Source organism: Pelobates fuscus, chromosome 7 (genome assembly GCF_036172605.1).
Source record: "Pelobates fuscus isolate aPelFus1 chromosome 7, aPelFus1.pri, whole genome shotgun sequence".
Classification (NCBI taxonomy): Eukaryota; Metazoa; Chordata; class Amphibia; order Anura; family Pelobatidae; genus Pelobates; species Pelobates fuscus.
The window spans coordinates 185,217,153-185,242,166 of NC_086323.1; the positions used below are offsets into that span (position 1 = coordinate 185,217,153).

Below are 25,014 nucleotides of genomic sequence, written 5' to 3' on the forward strand. Positions count from 1 at the left end.
CCTTCATTCAGGGGAATGCACACAGGTGATGCCTACTACGGCAGCGACCACCTTCTAATAAGGCAGGAGACTTGAAGGAGTCAGACCCCCCTGAGGAGGGCAGGTAAGCGCGCATAAGCCCTACTGGAAGGGTGAAGGCCCTAAACCAGACTCCCAGAAGATAGACTCCGGAGAAGCGCCCAACCCAGATGCAATCGGGCTGGACGGCACTGCCTATATGGTGCGAGGGAGGTGGTGTCCTTCGGACGCGGCAGTGACCACCTTTTTAATAAGACAGACGACTTGAATGAGTCAGTCTCTCCTAGAGGAGAGCAGGCAAGTGCGCACAAGCGCTACTGGAGGGGTGAAGGCCCTAAACCAGGCGCCCGGACAGATTAGACCCCTGGGAAGCGTCTAACCCCGATACGATTGGCCTCAGCGGCCAGATTACACTGCCTAGGTGGCGCAGGGGGGATAGTCCTCGTGACCCCACTCCCACCACGGCCACCCTAGCTGAATGGCGGGCGGACCGGTCCGTCTCAGAAGGAGAGGATGATGGGGGGTGGACTATGATGATGCCCTCAAGTGGCACCGCGGGATGGAGAACAAGCCCACTACAGGGGCTCCGACGACTGTGGAAGAAGAGGTCGTCTCGTGGGTCGCCTTAAACGAACCCCTGTGTGACCCTCGACCAATTGCGCATTTCTTCGGAAGGGTCTTGGCCCGGGCACCTAGCACCATCGGTGTGTTGCTGGGCCCGTAGATCGCTTACATAAGAAGCCCGCAAGATACTTGGAGTGGTATACCCAGCTGGGCTCCCAAACAAAGTAGGCTCTCCTGGTGGCAACGCCGGTCTAGTATACAGGAGATCCGGAGTACGGTGCCTATACTCTACTTTTCAGTCCGCACTGACAAGCCAAGGGTTCTCCCCCACACGATTGGGTTGTCCTACAGGACATACGGGGAAGAATATTGGGTCTCAGTTTTCATATGAAAAAAACGTTAGGGAGACATATATAAAGCTCTAACCCGTACCTGTTATAAGGGATTGGACCCTGGGCCCGGAATGTCACAGTTGCATCCACCTTAGGATGACATAACAGACGGGACCCCGAACCTGGGGATGCATGAGACCCTATCTTAGTCAATTCGGACCGCTGGAGGTGCTTGGGATCAAGGGATCTGCGGCCTTTGGAGCCCGCATGAGACTACGCTTGAAGGTATAGCCATTAGTTACTTTGAATTAGACACAGTCCTCAGGGAACTTCCAGGACCGCAGGGCCCATTCCTGGTAAGGTGGGCTCAAGTTTCTCCCTGGCGAGATAAGGACCTGGGGCGTCATTCATTTGGACGATAATATAGCCTGGCTGCCAAGTTTGGATGAATTTAGGATGTTCGGGCAACGTCCATGAGGACGTTTCGCGGGACGGTCTACCCCGATGGGCTGGCTGGATCATCGGTGAGTTGCCCCCCAGACCGAAGGGACAGACGCTATCTGCGTTTTTCTTGTTTGGGTCCCTGGGGTTCGTGTTCAAACGAGGAATATTGACCCCCTCTGTGGCTCGAGGTGTAGAGTACTGGAGGGCGGATCGGACACAAGTGGGTACCTCCTACGTTTTCCCCCTATCCGAGTTTCTCATACAATTGGAATAGTTTTCCGGCGTCAAGACCTTAGCCCACGGAGGAGGACCCATTAAGCCCTGTCCAGTTTTAGCTGGCATACAGACCAGTTTGCTCAGTGAGGGACGTTTCCTTCCAGGGGTGTTTCAACACTTTGTTTCCAGGACCTTACTACAAGTGTCTCGCTCTGCTGGTACCTTGGTTTTATGACCTCCGCTTCGGTCGAGACTAGTGCCCGGATTCCCTGGACCTGTCCCACTTAATCTCGGGGACCGTAAGACGTTTGCCTGCATGGCGACCCTGACGGAGTACGGATTAGCAGAAATTTAGCAAACACTGTTACAGGGTTCGATTATTGTTTGGTCGTTTTATTGACCGGGGACTGTCGTATCACTTAGATTAGGTAGGGCATGCGACTGTTTTCGGTGGGCCTCGCTCTGTTGGTATCTCCCTTCGAGCTTGATGTTCCGGCTCATAGGGATGTGATTAATCTCGATTCCTGAGGACGGGTATTCATTTCCCCAAGGGGTACACGTGTTGTTGGTCATGCCTCAATCGCCGGTTTTCGTCGTTTTTTGTCCATCTCCGACTCTGGATTTGTTCCCCTTATCATACCCTTTTTTCTTCTTTCAGATGGGTTCGGATGTTCGGACCTTAGTTGTCTATCGTCTCTACTCGGACCTGAGGGTTATAGTCTTGTCTTGGTTGTGTCACGATTCTTGGAACCAAACACGCTAACACACACACAGAGAAAAGGTGCAGTACCGGACCTTAGAGTGGCCGGGCTAAGCACACAAAGAATAGTCAGGAAACAAGCCGAGTAAGGGGAACCAGAAGACAGAATAATGAGAGACAAGCCGAGGTCAAAGGGTAGGAGAAAGTCGCAAAGTCGGATACACAAGCCAGAGAGTACGTAACCAGAGAGAAACACTAGTTCAGTAGCAATACTAGCAAGCAAAGACCACAACAGGTCTGATTTCCAATCAGAATTAACAATCAAACGTGGGAGATATCTATACCTCCCACTGTGATTGAGGCACTGTGCCTTTAACGCCGGGTCAGGTGGCTGACCCCGGCGTTGACAAAAATGGGCGGTCTCCCAGCATGCAGCGTCATACATGCTGCCGCTGGGGGACAGAGAGGAAGACGCGGGCGGCATCCGAGGCTGGGAGGATGCCGTCCGCCGAGCGTACGCCGGGAAGGGGATCACGGACGGCTGGAGGGTGAGTGCCGTGAGCGGACTGAAGCCTCCCCTCGCAGCCGCCCGCGGGATCCTGACTGGTTGCGCGCCCCTCTTTTTTATGTTGCGGTCGACACCGTTTGTTTTGACGGTTCTTTTCCTTTTCTTCGCCCTTCATGTACCGCCCATTGTTTGTTGGCATTGGCGGGGCGTATAGGTCTTTCGGTTCATTTCAGCCGGTACTCGGCGACTTCAGGCGTCGTCATGGCGGGTGTTTTTCTCCAGGACATTGTACACTTTCCTGTTGCTTACGGGAACTATCTTCGCTAAGTTAGGTTGGTACGGAGGATCGTGTTTCTACGGGCTTTGATGTCCGAGCGTTAAAACATCAAATATGACGCCTCCTGTCACGTTATAAAAATTGAAGATTATACTAGCTTTAGTGTAACTATAATCTTAATTTTATTAATGACAGGAGGTAAATATTTCCCTCCCAGTTTCTCCCTTCCCTGGTTTATTGGTTGGTTTGACTGACATTTGTTTATTAATGGTCTCCAGGGCTAGGTTTGTTAATCTGGGGGAGTTGGGTTTTATCTGGCATATGGTACTGTCAGTATGTTATAATGGGGATTAATGTTTCCTCAGTATCTGGGATATTATACTGTCAGTATTGACAATGGGGATTCATGTTTTTCTCAGTACATTTCATTTGCTAATCAGTGTTTTCGACTCTGTTTATCTCGTTTCAGTTTAATGGTTTGGTTACAGTTCTTAGATCTGACCACTCTACAGGATAAAGGTCAAGGCTTCATCCACTGGTTCCACGTTTCCAATTTCAGATGGCATTCATCGTTATCTTATGTTTCTCTTGTTATTGTATGTGTGGTGTATCGTTCATGTACTTTATTTTGTCACAACGTGAAAGAGGAATTAGTTGGTTGGGAGAAGCCTTTTTATGAATTCCTAAGTTTTTTGTCTCTGGTGTTTTTCTCTTTATGTTAATGTGCTGCTGTGGAGTTCTAGTAAAGAGAGACTTAAGCAAATATTCGCCTCCTGTCATTAATAAAATTAAGATTATAGTTACACTAAAGCTAGTATAATCTACAATTCGTTTCATGGCAGTTGCAGTGACCTCAAAGACACACAAATAAGATAACACGATATGTTATGTGCAATATGTCAAAACAAGGTGTTATGGTATATCAGAGAAAGTGCTCACTAACATGGACTAGAGACCCTATTTTATCTTGTCATTTCAAAGTCTTAAGGGATACTCTACACCCGCTTGATGTCAGATTATAAACTTTTGAGATAAGACGTTGAAAAAAGCAATAGTTAGTGTAGTATTTCAATAAACACTATAATATTAAAATTATGAAACAGTAAAACAATTACGTGAGAGCAAGCCCACAAAGACAATAAAATACTACAACTTTAAACCAGAGATGGTAAATGGCTTAGGTCAATATTCTGCAATAAAACATAGAATACTGTATTGTTAACACAATATTGCAGTACTGAATATAACTCACAAATTGCTGAGCCTATATATAGCAGGCTCAGACTTTTCAGGCTCATCAATGAGTAATGCTGGATCTCGGATCTGCTTTCACCCAAATAGTAATTTCCAGGCTTTGTCAGTGGAAAAATTTCTTATTTATTGAATTCAATCAATTTATTTAATTGCTGTCTTACATGAAATTTTAATATTTATGTGTGTTTTTTTTATTTCCATCTAAACCTCATATTTTTTATACTTTTTATACTCTTATTCATCTTGATTTTACTGCCCAATATTGGGAGAGATATATATATATATATATATATATGTGTCTGTGGATAGTTATTGTAGATAGACCTCTATTTGTAGAAGCCCCTTCAGCTACATTTTGCAGATATTTGGCACTGTGTCAATGTTTTCATAGATACATTGTCATCACTCTGATTACTTACTAACTTTGTGGGTGATCACTCAGACAAGACTTATTAAACTGCTACTTTGGGGCTCTTTGAGTGTATTAGACATTACTTTTGCATATATGGATACATATCGTTATGGTTACGCTAGTAATTAAATCTATTTTATCTATTTGTAATATACCTATTTTCCTTTATTCTTTTTTGTGTGCTCTTTGCTTTGCACTGCAGAAATTGACTTCCATTTAGTCAGGCAGCCTTAGCTAGGGTTTATGTTTGTCAATTTATGTTTTTTGATTTTGATTTTCTTCAAGGATAAATAAAGCATTTTTCAGACTTTTTAATATTTTGTATACATAATTTGATATTGATTGTTGGAACAGATCTCTGCTCTTCTTGTTTTCAGTGTTATTAGGGTTACCCCCTTTCTGTTCCTGTAGATTCTGTGACATCTATGTACTGGCCAACCCCTCATAAATTAATATTAAAGTTATGTCTCTCTTCCAGCACAGTGTGTTTCTTAATAAACAGGGGTGCATCCCTAAGAATTCTGGGGGATATACCCCAAGTCCAGACTGGGCACTCCCAGTATAGGTGAAGAAATCAGCTGCCAGACAGGATGTTCCAGATAATAAATATATATTTACAATATTATTTTGTACTAAAATCAAATTAACAAAACAATATTAAACAAATAAACAAGGAAAAGTCCACAGGATATGTTCTTATCGAATAAAAATGCATTTCACGTTCTCTCAGACCTCCTCAATTTGTATAGAAAAGTCCTGTGTTGGGCTGTGTTTATATAGCTCTCTAACAGAGTACAATTGCGGTATTAACATTCCATGCCTCAATTTGGTGCTCTTTATGAAGAGTCTGCTTCACAAACCGTGTTTCCACATTGTGGAACCTTATCCGGTGTTCTATCCGGCCACGACCGGTTCCGACCAGTGAGTATGTTATGTGTTCCACCTTTTCACGGCGGCCATGTGTTGCACCGGGGTTCAGGCGGCCATTTATGTGTTGGACCGGGGTTCAGGGGTTGCAGTGGCTATTTTATACGTTCCACCATCTCACAGCGGCATTGCTATGCGTTTCACGCTGGTTTTGTGTCTACACACAATTCAAATGTGTACTTAAAGGATCACTATAGTGTCAGGAAAACATAGCGGCTTTCCTGACAGTATAGTGCCCTAAGGGTGCCCCCACCCTCAGGGTCCTCCTCCCGTGGCGCTGAAGGGGTTAAAACCCCTTCAGCAGCTTACCTTATTCCAGCGCCAGGCTCCCTCGGCACTGGTGACCTCTCCTCCCCCGCCAATGTCAGCTCCCCCGTCCGTCAGCAGAGCCGAATGTGCATGTGCGCAAGTGCCACGCGCGCATTCAAAGTGTCCATAGGAAAGCATTTCTCAATGCTTTCCTACGGACGCTCTGCGCGATGGAGGCATGATATGCCTCCAGCGTCGCAGATGCGCCTCTAGTGCCGCCTCCGGAAGACAGCCACTAGAGGCTGGCTTAACCCCAAATGTAAACATAGCAGTTTCTCTGAAACTGCCATTTTTGCACCTGAAAGGTTAAAACCTGAGGGACCTGGCACTCAGACCACTTCATTGAGCTGAAGTAGTCTAGGTGACTATAGTGTCCCTTTAATGTAAACTCTCAAGGTCTTTGGGATTTCAAGTATTCTTTTCCTGAGGGGCTCCCTTTATTTATGTTGGGTGCTAGGTGTTCTTCCATTAGGAAATTTAACCTCTGAGAGAACCCCTTAAAAGATTAGTGTTCAAACTCAAGGAAATCGGTCTATATGAAAATGCTTGTTCTTGGGTAGAACATTGGCTTAAAAACAGAATACAAAGAGTTGTCGTTAATGGTAAATTTTCAAGCTGGACAGAGGTGGCAAGTGGTGTCCCTCAGGGGTCTGTTCTGGAACCCCTTCTATTAAACATGTTTATACATGATCTTGAAGACAGCATTGAAAGTCATGTTTCAGTGTTTGCAGATGACACAAAACTTTGTAAAATAATACAATGTGAGCAAGATATTACTTTGCTGCAGAGGGATTTAGATAGACTGGAGGACTGGGCACTCAAATCACAGATGAAATTTAATGTTGAAAAATGCAAAGTTATGCACTTCGAAGTAAAGAATACACAAGCAACGTATACCCTTAATGGAAGTGAATTAGGGATAACAACACACGAAAAGGACTTGGGAATTGTTTTAGACAACAAACTATGCAACAATGTGCAATGTCAATCAGCAGTGGCCAAGGCCAGTAAGGTATTGTCATGCATGAAAAAGGGCATTCATTCTCGGGACGAGAATATAATTTTCCCTCTTTATAAATCACTGGTAAGACCACATATTGAATATGCTGTGCAATTTTGGGCACCTGTTCTGGCACTAGAAAAAGTGCAGAGGCGGGCTACAAAATTAATAAAAGGAATGGAACATATCAGCTATGAAGAAAGGTTAACAAATTTAAACCTATTTAGTTTAGAAAAATGTTGCCTGAGAGGGGATATGATAACATTACACAAATATATTCGGGGCCAATACAAACCATTTTATGGAAATCTATTCACAAACCGGACTTTACATAGGACACAAGGCCATGCGTTTAGACTAGAAGAAAGAAGATTTTGTCTAAGGCAAAGGAAAGGTTTTTTTACTGTAAGAACAATCAGGATGTGGAATTCTCTGCCTGAAGAAGTGGTTTTATCAGAGTCCATACAGATGTTCAAAGAACTACTAGATGCATACTTGCAAAAACAGAATATTCAAGGATATAATCTTTCAATGTGGGTAATAACTGCTTGATCCAAGGATAAATCTGACTGCCATTCTGGGGTCAAAAATGATTTTTTTTTCCTAGCTTGTTGCAAAATTGTGCTTCAAACTGGGTTTTTTTGCCTTCTTTTGGATCAACAGCAAAAAAACAAATCTGAGGAAGGCTGAACTTGATGGACGCAAGTCTCTTTTCAGCTATGTAACTATGTAACACCATTACGGCGTTCTATGCCGTCCTGGCTTTAAAGGGCTTTAAACGCCATAACGGCTTAAGCCCCCAGGAGGTGAGATGTACTCACCTCCGCCGCGATCCTCTTCTTGAGGGCTGCCTGACAGCCCAGGCAGTTCTCCCCCGGCAAATCAGGCCGAGCGATCACATGCCCCCCTATAGCTGGCTGTGGATCTGCCAGCAGGGGGACTGTCAAAAATATCAGACAGTCCCTCTGCTGGTGTAAAAAAAAATAAACAAATAAAAAAATAAAAAAAATAAAAAAATAGACGTGTAAAATTAAATTAAAAGTATTTTTATATATATATATATATATATATATATATATATATATAAATATATATATTATTATATATATATGTAATGTCAGACAAAGTGTATTTTAATATTAATATATGTATATTTCTTAATATTAAAATACACTTAGAATGACGTTACATATATATATATTTGTGTTAAGGGCTCATGATAGTACAGAAGATACAAACACTGATAAGTGTAGGATGGTATTAAAAGAGCAAGTCGGTTGTGGTGTGCCGGAACCGACGATGAGGTAGGCCTGTAAATAAAGAGGGCCCACCAAGAAGAAATGTAAAGAGAAAAGGAGTTAATAATGAGGAGGAGTGGGTGGGAGGGTGATGCAGCGCTGACCTCGAACGATATGGAGCCAGGTAAGGGGTGTCCCTTAAGTAGGGAAGAGGTGTGTCATACGCCCCTCCCACAATTACAGGCAAAAAGGCCTTAATACTTGTGTTAAGGGCTCATGATAGTACAGAAGATACAAACACTGATAAGTGTAGGATGGTATTAAAAGAGCAAGTCGGTTGTGGTGTGCCGGAACCGACGATGAGGTAGGCCTGTAAATAAAGAGGGCAAAAGTAGAAAATCTAATTTATTACATACCAGCAATATACATACTTTAACCAGACATGTCTTGAAAGGCATTTCTTACTTCTTGTACCGGGTTAGGTATGTATCTAGAGTAAGCCAATGATTTCCAGCGCCCTAGTGACTTGATAACATGAACTGGAATGTTTGCACTGGATGCTGTGGAGGCCGCTCCTATGCGGAAGGAGTGGCCCGAATAGTTAGCTGATTTGAGGCCCAGCTGTGCAAGTAAAGACCTGACGTGTGTCATAAAGGTGGTGGTAGTGAGTACCGAACCTTGTAGACTGAAAGTGGTTGAGATGGTGGTTCGTTGTTATGCTGGGTATATGAGTCCAGTAGTTTGACGGGGCTCCACCTGTTGTGAGTAGGATAGTACTTAACCTCTACTGAAAGTGCATGTTGACTGGTTTTGGAGTGAGGCAGAGTCAAGATAGAATAGTCCATGTGTTTTGTTAAGTGTGAATGAAGTAGGATGTGAGTGGACTGTGTTATGCTAATGGCGGTAAATTCTCTTGGTCTCAAGAAACCATAAACAAGGCTACGTATATGGCGGTTTTAACGATGAGGTTTGTGCTGTTGGCAAAGGGTTTAAATCTAGTGAATTGTATAAGTCTTTAAAAATATGGAAATCTATGGGTAGCCTCTGGGCCGTACGTGGGGGTTCGGATCTCTGAATACCCCTAAGGGTGTTCTTAATTGGTAGGAGGACACTTGATTTGTCTGGTTGTAAAGTTAGCATGTGATGTTGGATGCCTGTCAGATATGGTTTGATTGTGTTGTTTGATAGTTTGAGGTTGAGGTGGCAAAAAGAAGCAAAGCCCAACCAGGATGTCACGATGAAAGGTTGTAAGATGTTGTGTTCAGAAAGGAATCTTTAAATCAAATGAAAGCTCTATCGTAAGTTTCCCGGGTATTAGTAGACAGTGCTAATTGGGACAATGTTCTGCTATGTTGCATAATAGCATCTAGTCCATTACTAGATGGTGGAATAGTGGGGTGTTCATGGCTGTGAGTGCGGCTGACGGGAGTATTTGACGAAAAGCCTGGAAATTAAAGCGAGACAAATTGTCAGCAGCAGTGTTACATACACCTGGAACATGAATACAAAACAAGAGAAAATTATAACATGCAGCCAGCCAAGTGAGTTTCCTCAAGAATCTCATAATAGTCAGTGATTTGGATCGGCCTTGTTTATAATGTGACAAGTTACTTGGTTGTCTGAGTAGCAACGTACAGACGAACCTGCCCATAAATGCACCCATGCCACGGCAACCGTCATGATGGGATATATCTCAAACAGAGCTGAGGTAGTGGAAAAACCCTCCAGGGCCTGAACTTCTGAAGGCCAGCTGCCCCAAAGCCATTCGTTCCTGAAAAAATGCTGTAAAACCTGTGGTAGACGCCGCGTCTGACCAAATGGTAGGTGAGGAGTCAGACAGACAATTTTGGAAGGAACATGCTTTTACCATTCAAGGTGGTTAAAAATTTTCTCCACATAATTACGCCTGCCGTGGCTTGGGTATCCAGGGGTGACCTGTGTCCATCATGTCTAAAAGTGGGAAACATGTAAAGGAGTTGTGAGATGAAAGCCCGGCCTTGAGGTATGATGCGAATGGCAAAATTCAGTGACCCAAGCAGAGACTGTAATTCTTGCGGTTGCAAGTACCGAGTTGTATGTAGAGATTATGTTGATCAGAATGTTTTCTACCTTGGGCGTGGCAGGCTAGCTTGCATGGTGGCTGAGTCTAGTATGATACCCAGGAATGTGATGAAGGTATCTGGTCCTTCAATCTTGGTGGAGGAGACTGGGACACCCACCTGTTCGAATAGACTGATGGTTTCTTTTAGGCTACTGGGAGGGGAAATATTCTCCTCGACCAGTAAGAAATCATCCAGATAATGTATAACTGTAGGGCATCTGGCTATATTTAATAAAACCAGCATAGGGTTTCGGCGAATACGTTGAAAATGGCCGGACTACTTTGGAACCTAAATGTTAAACGTGAGCAAAATAGTAGTTCCCTGCCCACTTGATACCATGCAGGTGACACAGTGTAGGGTGGATAGGCAGTAACTTGAAAGCATTGTGATATCAGTCTTACTGAGCCATGCTCCGGCCCCTGCCTGCATGATAGTCATAATGGCGTGATCTATGGTGGAATATTGCAGTGAAAATTCCTCAGAGGGTATGAGGGAGTTCAGACTAGGAGTGGCAGAGGTGTGAGGTGTTGATAGATCAATGATAAGTCTCTGTTTGTGAGAAGATTTCCCCGTGACAATACCGATGGGGTTTGTCCGCCATGTGGTGAACGGAGGGGACTGGAAGGGCCCCCATAGGAAGTCCTCTGCCACTTCCTGGCTATGAGTGCCTCCACCGCTGTAGGGTTTGTTGTGCGGATTGTAAATTAGGACATTCCAGGATTCCGGAAGGCATGTGTATGAGGCCTGTGTGAGTCCTTCTGATAGACCCGAGATAATGAATTCCACCAAATGTCTAGATGGATGATGTGGCAGTAATGTCGTAAGTACAGAAATGTTTATTGATGTTAAGTATAGTTTTGGGATACATTTTATTTGGACACAGATTTAGCATGTGCCCTGAAACAGATGGCTGGAGAAAGTGATTGCAACTCAACCAGTGCTGGAGGGGTCGCAGCGGCCGACCCAGCCATGGTAAGGGGTGTAGTGACCGATTCCCCAGGGGTGATACTGGCAGGCTAACTAGGCCTGAAAGGCGAAAAATTAATCTTGTTTGTGACAGGTGAGGCCCTGCTAGTTGCCAAGTGGCTATGAGAGGCTCTGTCTATGAGTTGGCGCGAGGGGTTATTGAGGCCACCCGTCGTAGTGGCAGGAATCGTAGGCCTCTCGGTGATAGTAAAATAAAACAGGGGGAGGGAGTGACAGGTGAGGCCCTCTCTATAATATTGCGAGGCGGCTAACTCACGTGTGGCCCGATGGCGTTTGCCTCCGAAACGTTGAGGCGGGGTGTTGGCCTCGCGGACCACTAAACGATAGGCAGAAATGCCAAGAAGGGAGGTACCTATTTGGGCCTATACCCCTAACTTGCCAGTACTCTATGGCCTAGAAGAATGAAACGTATGTGAACTACAACGTGAGCAGGCTTACGTACCTGGTAGTATGTATAAAGTTTTGAGATTCGACAGGTATGAAAACCTGGATAAACCTAAAAAGGGATCGAGTGAGAATGGATCCTGTGAGACCTGTGTAATCTGTATAGGCTGGGATTAGGCTTCTAGCAGTATGTGTGGGAGGTGTAAAATCTATGAGTATGATAGTGACATGACTGCCCATGCTTGGTGACAAGCGTTACGCTGAGTCCGATACCTGGCAGCAGGGGATTGGCCGTGTAATGTGTATATATGGAAGGTGATCAGATGATATGCATGTCACTAAACTGATCTGGGAATGCAAGGGACTTTTTAATGTGAAGTGACAATATGCAGAATCATAAATGTTGCTGTAAAGTGACGTATGAATGTATGAACCAGAACGTGTGATTCAAAAACCGAAAGTCTTGTGAGACGTATATGCCGTGTTCTTGAATACTCGTGTTACGTCGCCTGAGTGTGTCAAGAAAAGGCCTGAGTTTGTAAATGCCATGTGAAATGACAATCTATGCAGAAAATGTTGTAACGTGACGTATGAGTGGTTGAACCAATGCGTGTGATTCAACCCGAAACCCTCTGTGGAAGGTAGGACCGTGTTCTTATATACTCGTGGTATATCGTATGAGAAGAAATGGCCTGAATAGTTAGTGCCATGTAATCGTAATGTACATGGTTGTAATAACATCATATCTCCATTATACTCTTTGAAAATAGGACCGTGTCCTTGAACTCGTGGTATGTCGTACGAGCATGACAGAAAAAGGAGCCGTAATGTAGGCTAACCATAACAGTAATATACATGTAATATCTGCATTGTAAAATAAAATAACTATTGTTATTAAAACCATATATATATATATAATAAGCAAACTGAAACAAAATAGACAACCTAAGATCGTGTAAAATAAGTATTTGAAAGTTTAACCGATAACTGTGCAGGAAACGTATGATTGGTTGGATCAGTACGTGTGATTCAACCAGAGTATGCATGAAAAGGAATTAAATCCTTGTGTCATGGTTAACAACAAAGAAATGAGGCCTGTAACGTAGGCTGATTTAATATTAATGAAATGGATAATTATAAAAAAAACTCCAGTAAGCGTGGGAGTCCAATGTCTATACAGAAATGTTAGCTGGTTTCATACCCTTGATGTAATAAGTGATACCTTAAAAATAGCATGAAAATGGTCTGTCTATTTAACCAAGCAACTTTTTAACCAAATGTAAATACATGAAATGATGAAATGTAACTCACGAAAAAGATCTATGTGAATACATAGCAGAATAACCGAATCTTAGTATGAAGGGAAACAGAAGTTAGCATGAATAGCTTAACCGTATGCATTTTAATGCGAACAGCAATCGTGCATAGAATATACTATGAATAAGTGCCGACCAGAAAACACAAACCAAAATGACAATCGTTTAAATGAAGCAAGGTTGTTTTTTTACATGAAATGCAATAATGTCTGAGAAGCCTGTAGTACACTGAATGACCGGTAGGGGTCAGTGTGTAGGCGAAAATGCAGTGGTTCGATGGTTTGTACATGAAATGCAATAATGTCTGAGAAGCCTGTAGTACACCGAATGACCGGTAGGGGTCAGTGTGTAGGCAAAAATGCAGTGGTTCGTTGGTTTGTACATGAAATGCAATAATGTCTGAGAAGCCTGTAGTACACCGAATGACTGGTAGGGGTCAGTGTGTAGGCGAAAATGCAGTGGTTCGATGGTTTGTACATGAAATGCAATAATGTCTGAGAAGCCTGTAGTAGACTGAATGACCGGTAGGGGTCAGTGTGTAGGCGAAAATGCAGTGGTTCGTTGGTTTGTACATGAAATGCGATAATGTCTAAGAAGCATGTAGTACACCCAAAGACCGGTAGGGGGTTTAAACAAATGATATGCATGAACATGCAATGGTTTTAGAACAGACTTAGACAAAATGCAGCCGTAAAGTGAGGACCTGACCCGTGCATGGTGCCGTGGGACTGATGCCTGGCATAACGGGTAGGTTGACTTACAGTTTGTGAGTCACTTGGACACCATCCACGGCGATGGATTGAAGAAAGAAGGTGGTAGGCCGGAAAAGCCTGTGGCTGGATTCCTGACACAGCTCTGCTTAAAAAACCTCATGGAGTAATCAGGTAAAATGGCGTCTGGATGACCCGGAAGTGGAAATGATGCAGCGCTGACCTCGAACGATATGGAGCCAGGTAAGGGGTGTCCCTTAAGTAGGGAAGAGGTGTGTCATACGCCCCTCCCACAATTACAGGCCAAAAGGCCTTAATACATATAATAGATATATACACATATATTATATATACACATATAATTACAATAATAAATAAATAAAATAAATTAAATATTGAAACACAATTTTATATATATATATATATATATATATATATATATATATATGTTAAAATTCTACGTGTATATTTAAATAATCTTTTAACATAATTATGTGATTTTATTAATTAAAATTTGATTGACATGCCTGACAACACATGAAGAAAGTGCAGATAATTTAATTCGCAAGCACTATATTTGACCCTGTAACTCTCCAAGACACCATAAAACCTGTACATAGGGGGTACTGTTTTTCTTGGGAGACTTCGCTGAACTCAAATATTAGTGTTTCAAACTGGTAAATTGTACTACAACTATGATATTTTAAGTAAAAGTTAAATTCTTTGCATTTTTTTACAAACAAACGGCACCTTTATGGACTATATTATTGTTGTAATATGTTTTACTGTTTTAAAACACTAATATTTGTGTTTAGTGAAGTCTCCCGAGAATAACAGTACCCCCTATGTACAGGTTTTATAGTGTTTTATAAAGTTAGAGAGTCACATATAAGGCTTGCATTTGATTTTTTAACATTGAAATTTGCCAGATTGGTTATGTTGCCTTTGAGAGCGTATGGTAACCCAAGAATGAGAATTACCCCCATGATGGCATACCATTTGCAAAAGAAGACAACCCGAGGTATTGCGGGGTATGTCCAGTCTTTCTTAGTAGCCACTTAGTCACAAACACTGGCCAAATATTAGTTTTTTTGCTTTTTTCACACAAAAACAAACATGAACACTAACTTTGGCCAGTGTTTGTGACTAAGTGGCTACTAAAAAAGACTAAACATGCCCCACTTTCAATACCTTGGCTTGTCTACTTTTTCAAATGGTATGCCATTATGGGGGTAATTATTATTCCTGGGCTACCACACCGTCTCAAAGGTAACATTACTAATACGGCAAATTTCAATTTAAAATTGGAACTTTCTATATTTGACCCTGTAACTTTCCAAAACACCAGAAAACCTGTTAATGGGGGGTACTGTTGTACTCGTGAGACATCGCTGATTACAAATATGTGCATTTTTTTGCAGTAAAACCTAACAGTATTATGACATTCACAGCTAAAATGTTAGACGGAAATACAAATTAAAAAATAAATCTTATTTTCTCACTTTTTTATTTTATTTTATTCATAATAAATTATGTTTCATATATAAATATTTGATATGAAATGAAAGCCCTGTTTCTCCTGAACAAAATTATATATAATAAGTGTGGGTGCACTTAATGTGGCAGCGGTGAATTACGGTTGAACAGACATGTAGCGCAAATTTCAGTTTTTGTTTACATTTTGTTTTGATCAGAACGTGTACTATTGACTCTGTCCTGAAGGGGTTAAAGTGGTGGAAGTTCCAATAATACCATAATAAAATGAACAACAGATCCATTAAATTGGGTCAGTTGTCTGTTAAAGAGGTATAACTTGAATAAATAAATACAATATTTCAATTTACATACGAATAGTAATGAATCACTTATATTCAAAGGAAGAAAAATGTAAGGAGGTTAGACATTATATAAAATTATAAATCGTGAAAGGGGAAGGGTTGTTTACTCACAGCATTGTGCACAAATTACTTTGGTTTCCTGAATTGAGGACTATCCTGTAAAAATAAGGATTTAACACAAAGCCTATTGTTGCAAGTGTTGTCACCTATGTTTGCCATGACAGTGATTTGATATGTTCTCTTAAATCGAGGAAAAATACCATGAGCAGACAATTAGAAACAAATACTGCTCCACCTCCAGCTGGCTGCACCATACTTTAGCATGTTTAAACTGTGACCTAGCTTTTCAGTAGTTACTATAGGTCTACATAAACTCCCACCCTTGCATGTAAATGTAGATCTCACCCACGTCAGTTGAAGTCATACTTTTCAAAGTCACACAATTGTACATATAACATAATTAAATTTGATGAAAGGAGTCACAACTTAAATGTCTGCAACACTATTTAGTATGAAGAGCAATTTACCTCAGATACTATGAAAATTGATCCAGACTCTGCATCGACATCTTGCACAACCCCAGTAACAGTGCAGTTCCCAATGGACACCCCCTCCACAAATCCATTCTCATCTACTGATGCAATGCTTGCATTGGTGACAGAGAACTTGATATTGGACTGAGGCTGAGGGCCGCCTTCTGAAGTAATCTAGGAAATATTAAAAGCATGTTTTTTTTTAAAGAAATTGTCATTACATCACTTTCAGAATTATTCAGCTTAACAAAAAAAAAAACTGGTTTGAAGATTAACATCAAATGTAAATGCATTGCTAGAAGATACTGATTGTATTAGTAAATATAACTGTACAGTGTAAAGGAGGTAGGTGCCTGGTCCAGATAATAGGTAGTGAATGGTAAGAATAATAAAAAAATAATAATAAAAAAAAAAAAAAAATATATATATATATATATATATATATTATTCTTACCATTCACTACCTATTATATAATAAATAAATATATATATATATATATATATATATATATATATATATATATATATATATATATATATCTATTAAAAAAACAAAAACAAAAAACATTTAACGTTTATTAGCGCACAATACAACTTAGCACATGTCATACATATCAGGGTACCATAAAGTAGCACATGCATTCTTTTTTTTTTTTTTATTCTTTATTTTTGAATGACATTGCTTATTAACAAAGGTTTGTAACTGGGCTTGTGCACAAGCCTAAATATTTAAAACATAACATAACAATGATACGAGGCTAGATTGCATGCAGGTCTAAGGGGTAGTTGAGTTAACCCAATAAGCTTGTCTCTTAAGAAGGTCTAGTAACTCTGGCCAACCTCCTAATTGTGTCATTGGTTTTTATGTTAAACATTATCATGGTCGCAAATGGTGGGATTGGTAAAGGGTGCAGGGTTGCTATCGGGGGCGGTGGGCTCTAGTGTATTTGTGGTGTTTGTGCTATTTCATTCATCATCCCACTACTTCTGTTGTCACATTCCTTCTGGCCGTGTTCCCCTGCCCCAATACTTGCTGTCATGTGTTGTGACCTTCAATACTAGATGAGAAAGCTTTTGTGAGCGTATGTGTGCATTCTACGCTTATGGATGCTAGTTTTGTACATATGGGGCCCTCTGTGAGAGAGAGGGTCTAAGGGAAAGTGAGAGAAATAGATGGAAAACAGAAAGAGAGGGGAACAAGGGTGGGGGTGGGGGGGGATTCTGTAGTAAGTGGTAGATGTAGAGCGTCTCCTTGCTTGCAGTAGAGTCTCAATTACAGAATGAGAAAACCTTTGCCTTTCAACCCTTCCCTTTCAATTTCCATGCCATCAGCTTGAGGGAGGCAGGGTCTGGGTGGAGAACAGGACCTTGATGTAAAAGCAAAATAATCTTTGGAAGCTGCCAAGGGTCTGCACTGCAAAGGCTCAATAGCAGGGGAAACCATGGCCTGCGAGGGCAAAAGGGGGCTATGAGGATGATGGATACTGTCTCTTGTCTCAACCATCTCAGAAGTGGAAAGATGATGGGTGTAGGAGGGAATGCGTAACCTATGTGAAATTGCCAATCGCTTGATAGTGCATCTCTTCCTATGGCCAGAGGATCAATGTTCTTTGAGAAGAAGTTTCTCACTTTCCTGTTCTTGTCTGTTGCCATTAGGTCTACTTGTGGCATGCCCCATATTTGTGTAATTTCCTCAAATACTTTGCTTGACAGACTCCATTCCCCTGGGTCTAATTCGACTCTGCTCAGGGAATCTGTGATGGAATTCTGGATTCCCGGAAGATGAACTGCTGATATGCCTGCTAGATGTTTCTGTGAAAAGGACATCAGAGGTTTCATAATCAACATCATTTTCCGACTCCTTGTTCCTCCTTGATGATTTATGTAGACGACTACAATGGCATTGTCTGATCTGATCTTGACCCACTTGAAGCGTATGAGGGGAAGGAAAACTTTTAGAGCTCTTAGTACTGCCATAAGTTCTAATAGGTTGGAGGGAGTCTCTGTTGCTGAAAAAGTAAATTTTCCTTGAATAAACTGATCTTGCAGGTGAGCTCCCCATACCCACTGGCTTGCATCCGTGGTAATAACAGTCCATGTGATGTTCCCCAATGGATATCCTCTGAACAGGGATTTCTTCTGTAACCACCACTTCAGTGATTGATGGACCTGAGGAGGAATCTTGATAGGCTGTCGTGGATTTCTTGTTCTGAACTGGAGGATGAAGTTCTTCTGGAATTTCCTCATCCTCCATTGGGCCCATCCTATCAGCCCGATGGTGGAGGACATTGAGCCTAACAGACTCATGCATTTCTCTGCTGAGGTCACATTGGATGCCAATATGTCTTTGACTTTTTTGATCAACTTTGTACCTCTTTCTGGAGACAGTTTCACTGTGCCTGCCAGTGTGTTGAATATGGCACCCAAATATTTCATCTTCTGAGCTGGCTGTAAATGGCTCTTCTTCTCGTTTATCTTCCATCCATGGAGGTGTAGGAAACGTATACAGATGTGCCCATGGGTCTGAAGGGTATATTTGTCTTCTGCCAAAATAAGGATGTCGTCTAGATAATGGTAAATGGATATGCCCTTTTTCCTAAGCTCTGCAATTAAGACAACCAAGACTTTGGAAAATGTTCTTGGAGCTGTGCTGGGACCGAATGGTAGGGCCTGAAATTGAAAATGTCCTTTTTCCACCGCAAACAGAAGGAACTTCTGATGTTCTGCTGCAATAGGGATGTGGAAATAGGCATCTGCCAAGTCTATAGAAATCATCCATTGGTGTGGAAAAACAACCTTTATGATGGATTGAATTGACTCCATTTTGAACTTCCGGATGAGTAGGTACTGATTTAGACTGCTTAAGTCTAAGATAGGTCTCCAACCACCTGAAGCCTTTCTGGTGAGGAACAGATGAGAGTAAAAACCTTGATCTTGTAGGCTCCGAGGAACTTGAATGATGACTCTTTCTTCCTGCAGTGTAGAGATGAAATCCTTCAAGGCCTGTCTTTTTTCTGCTTCTCCTGGCCATTTGGTTGTTTGAAAGGAGTAAGCTGGAGGGGGTCTGAAGAATTCTAAACGATATCCAACACCCATTTGTCTGTGGTGGGTTGTTCCCATGCTTCATGGAAGAGTAACAGACGTGCCCCCACTCCTGCTGACTGGGGGGAGAACCCGTCATAAGGATCTGGGGTTTTTGTGAAAAGAGGCGCCTCTAGATTTTCCACCTCTGGAAGATGACTGGCCCCCTCTCCATGGCTGGGATCTACCATGCTCCCTTCCTGGTTTATAAGATCTAGCATCTCGGAAGGAAAAATAATCTGAATATCTTTTGGACCGAAAGGATCCTCTGGGCTTACAATCTTGTGGGAGAAAGGCTCTTTTGCCTTCAGCTGCTCTTTTGATGCATTCATCCAAGTTTTTCCCAAACAACATGTCTCCGTGGAAAGGTAAGGTACATAAACTGGATTTAGAAGAGGTATCTGCTATCCAGGATCTTGACCATAAAGCTCTTCTGGCCGAAACGGAGAGGGCCATATTTCTGGCTAAGGCCTCGACCAGGTCCACAGAAGCATCAGAAGTAAAGTCTACTGCAAGCTTTATATCTTTGAGACTTTCTAGGAGACTGGATCTGCTTCTGCCTCTTTGAATGTCCACTTCTAGATTTTCCAACCAGATTTTTAAAGTTCTGGAAACCGAAGTAAGAGCTACTGCTGGATGGAGGCCTGTGCCTGCTGCTACGTAAGCCTTAGCGAGGTTTAGATCCATCTTTTTATCCATGGGATCTCTGAACGAGCCTGCGTCATCAACTGCTAGGCTAGTGTGTTTGGCCAGTCTTACTACGGCTGCATCTACCTTAGGAGCCGAATCCCAACAGGAGGAGTCTTTTCTTTCAAATGGATAAAGACGAGCAATTCTGCGTTGAGATGCCAATTTTCTGCGTGTATTAGACCATTCGTCTTCCATCAGTTCTTTGATTGTCTCATGAACTGGAAACGCAGCTCTTTTCTTTTTTAGATCTGTGAAATATCTGCTGGAAGTAGAAGGTTGTTCAGAGGATACTACCTTGAGGCTCAAGGATTTACGGACTCTGGCTATTAAGTGATCTACTTGAGCAGGTTCCATAAATTCTGGGGCTAAAGATTCTTCTTCTGAAGAGGACAGCCCTTCTCTATAGGAGTCCATGGATTCATCCGAGGATTTCTCCTGAGAGAAATCAAAGGGTTCAGCAAATCTGGGCCTTTTGTGAGATTTTCCGGCTTCTCTGATGCCCTGAGACACAGCTTGTTTAATAAATTCCATTATATCTGGAGTAGGAGCAGTAGTAGAAGCTCCAGCGGCTGTTGACAGGCATTCTGCACATAGACGCTTCCCCTCTAGTGGTTTATTGTTGCAGGCCTTGCATCTCTTCTTCATAGGCTACTTGCCTTTGGAAGTTTTAGATGCCTGAATTCCCGTAGAGCTATCATGATCGGGAATATAATTAATCCAGGCACTCTTTTGTTTGTAATTATATAAAGAGAGGAAAAAAATAGAAAACGTTGGCTTACCTATAACCTTTGGATTGTGACCTTTGTTTATGTATAGATGCCTCAGAGTCTGATGAGAATGATATATCCTTTTCCATTTTCCCTGCTGTAATATAGGAATGAATTGAGATATTTATACTAAACAGTATAAAAATTCAATTATGAAAGAGAAAGGAATGTGACTAGGGTTCATAAACAAAGTGATTTAACTCCTAATAGGCAGAGAATTGAACAGTGAGACTGCAGGGAGATGATTTATACACCAAAGCTGTTTCATTAAGCTAAAGTTGTTTTGGTGACAATATTGTCCCTTTAAATACACATGGACCCGTCTCACTCTGCTCATATGCGAGGGGATGGTCAAAAGATTGTGGGGGGGACATTTCCAAACCCAGATAGATAAAAATGTTCACTACACGCAAGCACTCAAGGGGATATCACATTGTGCATCACATCTTGAGCTCCACAGGGGGGTGGGGGGGTGGTGGCATGATCCACATATGGTGGATTATGATACCACCACAACCATGCTACTTTTGCTTATGCTGGATCTTATGGCATGTGAGCATATATAACCTTGTAACATTAAGGAAAAAAAAAAAAAAAAACATATGTAGTGGAGCTGCAATACTAAGATCCAAAATCTCTGCTGGGATTCTCTGAAACAGGAAATGAAACACTGTTTAGTAGATATAGCCCATTCCCCCAGTAACTGGACAACACACAGTTTTGGGTGTCAACTGAGTTTTATTTGGTCACACATGGCTTTTAATCCCAAGAACCTTTTGGGCCTGAGTGATAATCGCGTGAGAAAAAAATAATAATTTAATTCTCTCTCAGGTACAGAAAATCCAACAATATATACTGCACACCAAAAATGTCTCCACCATACTCAGGAACCCCACAAAAAGTACATTCCCCGATCTGAGTGTATAACATATTCAAGAATTACTCAGATCGGTTCGGTAAAACTGGAATGACATCAAAGTAAAGTTTTGACTGGCCAGACACAAGGTGCTAGCCCAACACAGTTCCAGGAAAATAGGTGTCTCCGTTCGTGAGGTTTCTGTGCGAACACCATGCAAGGGAATCTTTTCATTTCAGGATTTAAATGTTCCCCCTGTTCGGTAGTTTAAATCTCCCGAACACTGTTCGTATAGGTGGTCGGGAAATAGAACAGGCAGCGGTGTAAGTTATATGTGAGTGCCAAGGCAAAACGAGTTCCAGGGACTCAACGACCAAGTACCGTTTCCCACGTTTGGGAAAATGGATGGGCACCATTAAAAAAGAAAAAAAAAATTGCCTCATGTTCGGTTATATGAAATGGCGGTCGCAACAGGGACAATGTGGGTTAGTGCGATTCAGAGTAAACTTTTATTTCCTGTTGCTTTAATTTTGTTCCTTATGTAAGAAAAATGTTGGCTCACCGAGACACCTCTGTACATATGCACATTAATGTATGATCTGTGTTTTGTGCTGAGTTGTATCTTTCTGATGTGTCATATTTTTTTTTTTTTTCTATGCTCACTTACCACTGTGAAGGGAATTTTATGTAAAAATAAAAACTAAATGTAGAAATCTGAGACTTCTTTATCCTGTAGCTTGTCTGAAATAGAGTGGGAGAGAGAGCAAGAGCGAGTGTGTGTATGTGTGTGTGTATATGGAACCATTGAATTCTGTGAAAGAAAAAAAAAATACATACACAATGGTCATTTTAAAAATGTAAAAAAAAAAAAAAAAAACAGTCCTACCTGCATCATTGCTCCAATAATCAATGTAACTTTACTTGGTACTATGCGGAATGGAGGAAACACCTACAATTCATTAAAAAGAGGAAAATTAAAAACTATATAGCTAAAAAACTATACAATGGCACATAATATAAAAACAAAGCTATTTTGTAGTGGTGCACAAACTCTCGTTGCAAGCATCTCTGCAGTTTTACCTTATATTAACAACATCATGCAATGCATATAGTTTCTCACTCCTCCACAATGTATAGTGAACATACAAAGTAAAGATAGGAATAGCCTGGTCAGTATATGAAGGCCAGCAAAAATAAATAAATAAATTAATTTTAAAAATAAAAAAAATAAAAACTAATATCATTAGCTGAAAGCAACAAAAACAAAAGATTGTGGAACAAATAAAGCCAAACATTTTCTAAACTATTCATTTTAATACAGATAGCAAATAAGGGAGGTATCTATAAAGCAGTTAAACAGCGCATTTAGGAAAAATCGTTTCTTACTTTCCCTGTTCCAGCTATTTAATAGATAACTCCCTAACGGGCGATCTTATGTGGGATTGCCCTATTTAAGGACACCAACTTTGGCACAGTTAAGTAGAAAGATGCATAGCTTTGGTGCCCTTATTTAGGGTTGCCTTATATAGGATATCAGCTATGCATAATATTTAGTAGATAGCTCCCTAATTCGGTACTCCTATATGGGATTGCCAATTTAAATATACTGATTAGGGTGCTGTTTAGTATATAGCTCCCTAATTCATTACCTTTTATGTAGGACTATCTATAAGGATACACACTTAGGGTGTTGTTTAGTCCATACCTCTGCATGGTATGTACTTTATACTGTTTTTTAGAAGGCAAAGGGGGCTTTACTTTGATGTAACAAATACATAGACACATTTTCATTAATTATAAAACAAATGCCAACAAATAAAAAAATAAAAAAAAAAACAAGACAAAACAAAAATAACAAAAAATGAAAACAAACAAAAACATAATATATATATATATATATATATTTATATATATATATATAGTATAATTTTTTCTTTATTAGAATAAATTTTCTATTCATTTTCAAAAAGACATTCATAAATACATAGATATGCATTTGTTATTATCAGTGTAAATACAATACTTAACACATAGTTAGATATACACAACAGACATAACAAACATTAACAATATTTGGTTGAAGTACCGTATATACTCGAGTATAAGCCGAGTTTTTCAGCCCATTTTTTGGGCTGAAAAACCCCAACTCGGCTTATACTCGAGTCATAGTCTGTATTATGGCAATTTGCATTGCCATAATACAGACTGGGGGAGAGGGGGGCTGGCAGAGCTGTAACTTACCTGTCCTGCAGCTCCTGTCAGCTCTCTCCTCCTCCGCGCCGTCCGGTCAGCACCTCGGTCAGCTCCCAGTGTAAATCTCGCGAGAGCCGCGGCTCTCGCGAGATTTACACTGGGAGCTGACAGAAGAGCAGAACGGACGGCGCAGAGGAGGAGAGAGCTGACAGGAGCTGCAGGACAGGTAAGTACAGCTCTGCCAGCCCCCCTCTCCCCCCCCCACTGAACTGCCACTGGACCACCAGGGAAGGAGAGCCCCCCTCCCTGCCATATATCAAGCAGGGAGGGGGGACGAAAAAAAAAATATATAAATAAAATAAGAAAAAATAATAATAATAAAAAAATTAATAATAAGAAAAAAAAGGGGTATAAGGACCACTATGGGAGGGGGGGGGGTATAAGGACCACTATGGGAGGGAGGGGGTGGGTCAAGGACCACTATGGGAGGGGGGTATAAGGACCGCTATGGGAGGGAGGGGGGGTATAAGGACCACTATGGGAGGGAGGGGGGGATAAGGACCACTATGGGAGGGGGGGGGGGTATAAGGACCACTATGGGAGGGAGGGGGTGGGTCAAGGACCACTATGGGAGGGAGGGGGGTATAAGGACCGCTATGGGAGGGAGGGGGGGTATAAGGACCACTATGGGAGGGAGGGGGGGATAAGGACCACTATGGGAGGGAGGGGGGTATAAGGACCGCTATGGGAGGGAGGGGGGGGTATAAGGACCACTATGGGAGGGGGGGGATAAGGACCACTATGGGAGGGAGGGGGGGATAAGGACCACTATGGGAGGGAGGGGGGGATAAGGACCACTATGGGAGGGAGGGGGGTATAAGGACCACTAGGGGAGGGGAGGGGGGGGGATAAGGACCACTATGGGAGGGAGGGGGGTATAAGGACCACTATGGGAGGGAGGGGGGGATAAGGACCACTATGGGAGGGAGGGGGGGATAAGGACCACTATGGGAGGGAGGGGGGGATAAGGACCACTAGGGGAGGGGAGGGTAAGGACCACTAGGGGAGGGGTGAGTCAGGACCACTGGGGGGGGGGGAGTGAAGGAACAAGGGGGTGGGGAGGTAAGGACCACTGAGGGAGGAGGAGGGGAAGTCAGGACATATGGGGGGGGAGGGGGCGGCAAAAAATGTTTTGCCTACGGCGGCAAATATCCTTGCACCGGCCCTGCACACACTGCATTCACACACTGCATTCATGCACACACACACTGCATTCATGCACACACACACTGCACTCATACACACACGCTGCACTCATACACGCACACATACGCACACACTGCATTCATTATACACAC

General features: G+C 42.1%; 1 protein-coding gene across 1 annotated transcript in view; it reads right to left on the reverse strand.

The window, feature by feature from the left end:
* The window catches only part of NUP210 (nucleoporin 210), a 657,387-nt gene that overhangs the window by 245,387 nt on the left and 386,986 nt on the right, over positions 1 to 25,014 (reverse strand). The window contains exons 24-25 of the mRNA XM_063426963.1: positions 22,350 to 22,412; positions 16,064 to 16,243 (exon numbers count right to left, since the gene is read on the reverse strand). Of these exons, the coding sequence (XP_063283033.1) occupies positions 16,064 to 16,243; positions 22,350 to 22,412 (243 nt within the window). The remainder of the gene's footprint in view (positions 1 to 16,063; positions 16,244 to 22,349; positions 22,413 to 25,014) is intronic.